General features: G+C 38.4%; 1 protein-coding gene across 1 annotated transcript; it reads right to left on the bottom strand.

The window, feature by feature from the left end:
- Nucleotides 1-5: 5 nt before the first annotated feature.
- LOC121964232 (nebulin-like) lies at nt 6-1,462 on the bottom strand (the record flags this gene model as incomplete). Its single annotated transcript, XM_042514445.1, has 5 exons — nt 1,447-1,462; nt 775-879; nt 585-692; nt 181-492; nt 6-59 (listed from the first exon to the last, which is right to left on the bottom strand). Coding segments are annotated over exons 1-5 (588 nt in total), but the record flags the coding sequence as incomplete, so codon positions are not given.
- Nucleotides 1,463-1,468: the final 6 nt, after the last annotated feature.

Raw genomic sequence — 1,468 nt, forward strand, 5'->3', positions numbered from 1 at the left:
CCAATAGGGACCCATCCAACACCTCTGATGTAGTTATTCCATTCAGATTTATATTCCCACTAAAAGGAAAAAATACCTCATGAATCAGCGGATCACACTACAATTATTAATGGTTATGTGCATTTAAAAGTGGATACAATTATTGTTGGCCGAGCACAGCTGGTAACATTTCAAACTCACGTCACTAGACTGGACATTCATGTTGCGAGCCAGCACAAAGTTCAAGGCATCAGGGAGGAGAGCGTTGCTGTGGTGGATCTGCTTGTATCCAGCCATTGTCTGAACAGTAGAGGCATGCTTGGCTTGGACAACACTCAGCATGTCCACTGGGGTGTGATACTTCAGCTTGGACTTGTGGTAGTCCTTCTTGTAGTTCTTGTCGCTCTGCATCTTAGCAACCTGCATGTAGTGAACCAGCAGGGGGTCGTCCTGGATGCTGCGGAAGCCGACATGGTGGCCTCTGGCCTTCTCGTACGCCAGCTTGTACTTGTACTGTGACAGCAAAGAAATACTTGTTTACCATATATGATAGGTTGAAGTGGATAGACTTTTCAATTTAGTGCAGGAGTTTGTTTCCAACTTACATTGCTGGCAATATTGGTACCGGACTTGGCAGCCAAAATTGAGATGGCGTCACCTTTGAGGTTGTGGCCCTTTTTGGCCATCTCCACAACACCAGCTTTGTAAAGTTTCTGTGGAAACATATAAATTAATCAGAACAAAATAAAATAAGAACAAAATATATACATTTTGTGAGGTAACTGAATGCCTTACGTTGCTCATGGTGAGGGCATTAGCCTTGGCCAGGAGAATCTCAGGAGCATCTGGCATGATGTGGACTGTCAGTTTGTCCTTCTCCCAAGCTGCAGTGTATGCTTTCTGTGAATAAAGAGAGCAGAAAAAGAAATTAATGATGACTGGTGTGAAAAATATTTTTGATTTGATTTATTTCAAACATGTAAAACAAATAAAGAAATGATTGTAAAAAACATTCATACACACAAAAAATACCCAAAATATCAAATATCCACATTTTTGCATTACTATTTACAGAAAAAAAGAGGAAGATTAACTAGGAAAAATTAAATATTAAGTAACCAAATAAATAAACAGTAAGCCTTATAAACACCTGGTGATTGTCGAACCACCCCTTCATCCCTGCACTTCTTAAAAATCAATTCATACATTATTTAAAAATGATTTATGTTTGGACATTGTTTTAACTCCACATTAAAACTGTTCCATGGCTTCACTCCACAGATTGATAAACTTTTCTTGGTGGTAACCCCCCTCTCAAACACTGAACAATTTTTGAATATTTTCTGTAAGAAGGTTATTTTTAGCCTTAATCATTATTTTTGCCATTTGAAATTCAACAAGATCTGTAAATTTAGGTGATACGATCAACAATATTTCTTTTCTAGAGATCAGTTAAGCGAGCTGCACCTTGTTCATGATCTTGTTGTTG

Source organism: Plectropomus leopardus, unplaced genomic scaffold (assembly GCF_008729295.1).
Source record: "Plectropomus leopardus isolate mb unplaced genomic scaffold, YSFRI_Pleo_2.0 unplaced_scaffold14724, whole genome shotgun sequence".
NCBI classification, from domain to species: Eukaryota; Metazoa; Chordata; class Actinopteri; order Perciformes; family Serranidae; genus Plectropomus; species Plectropomus leopardus.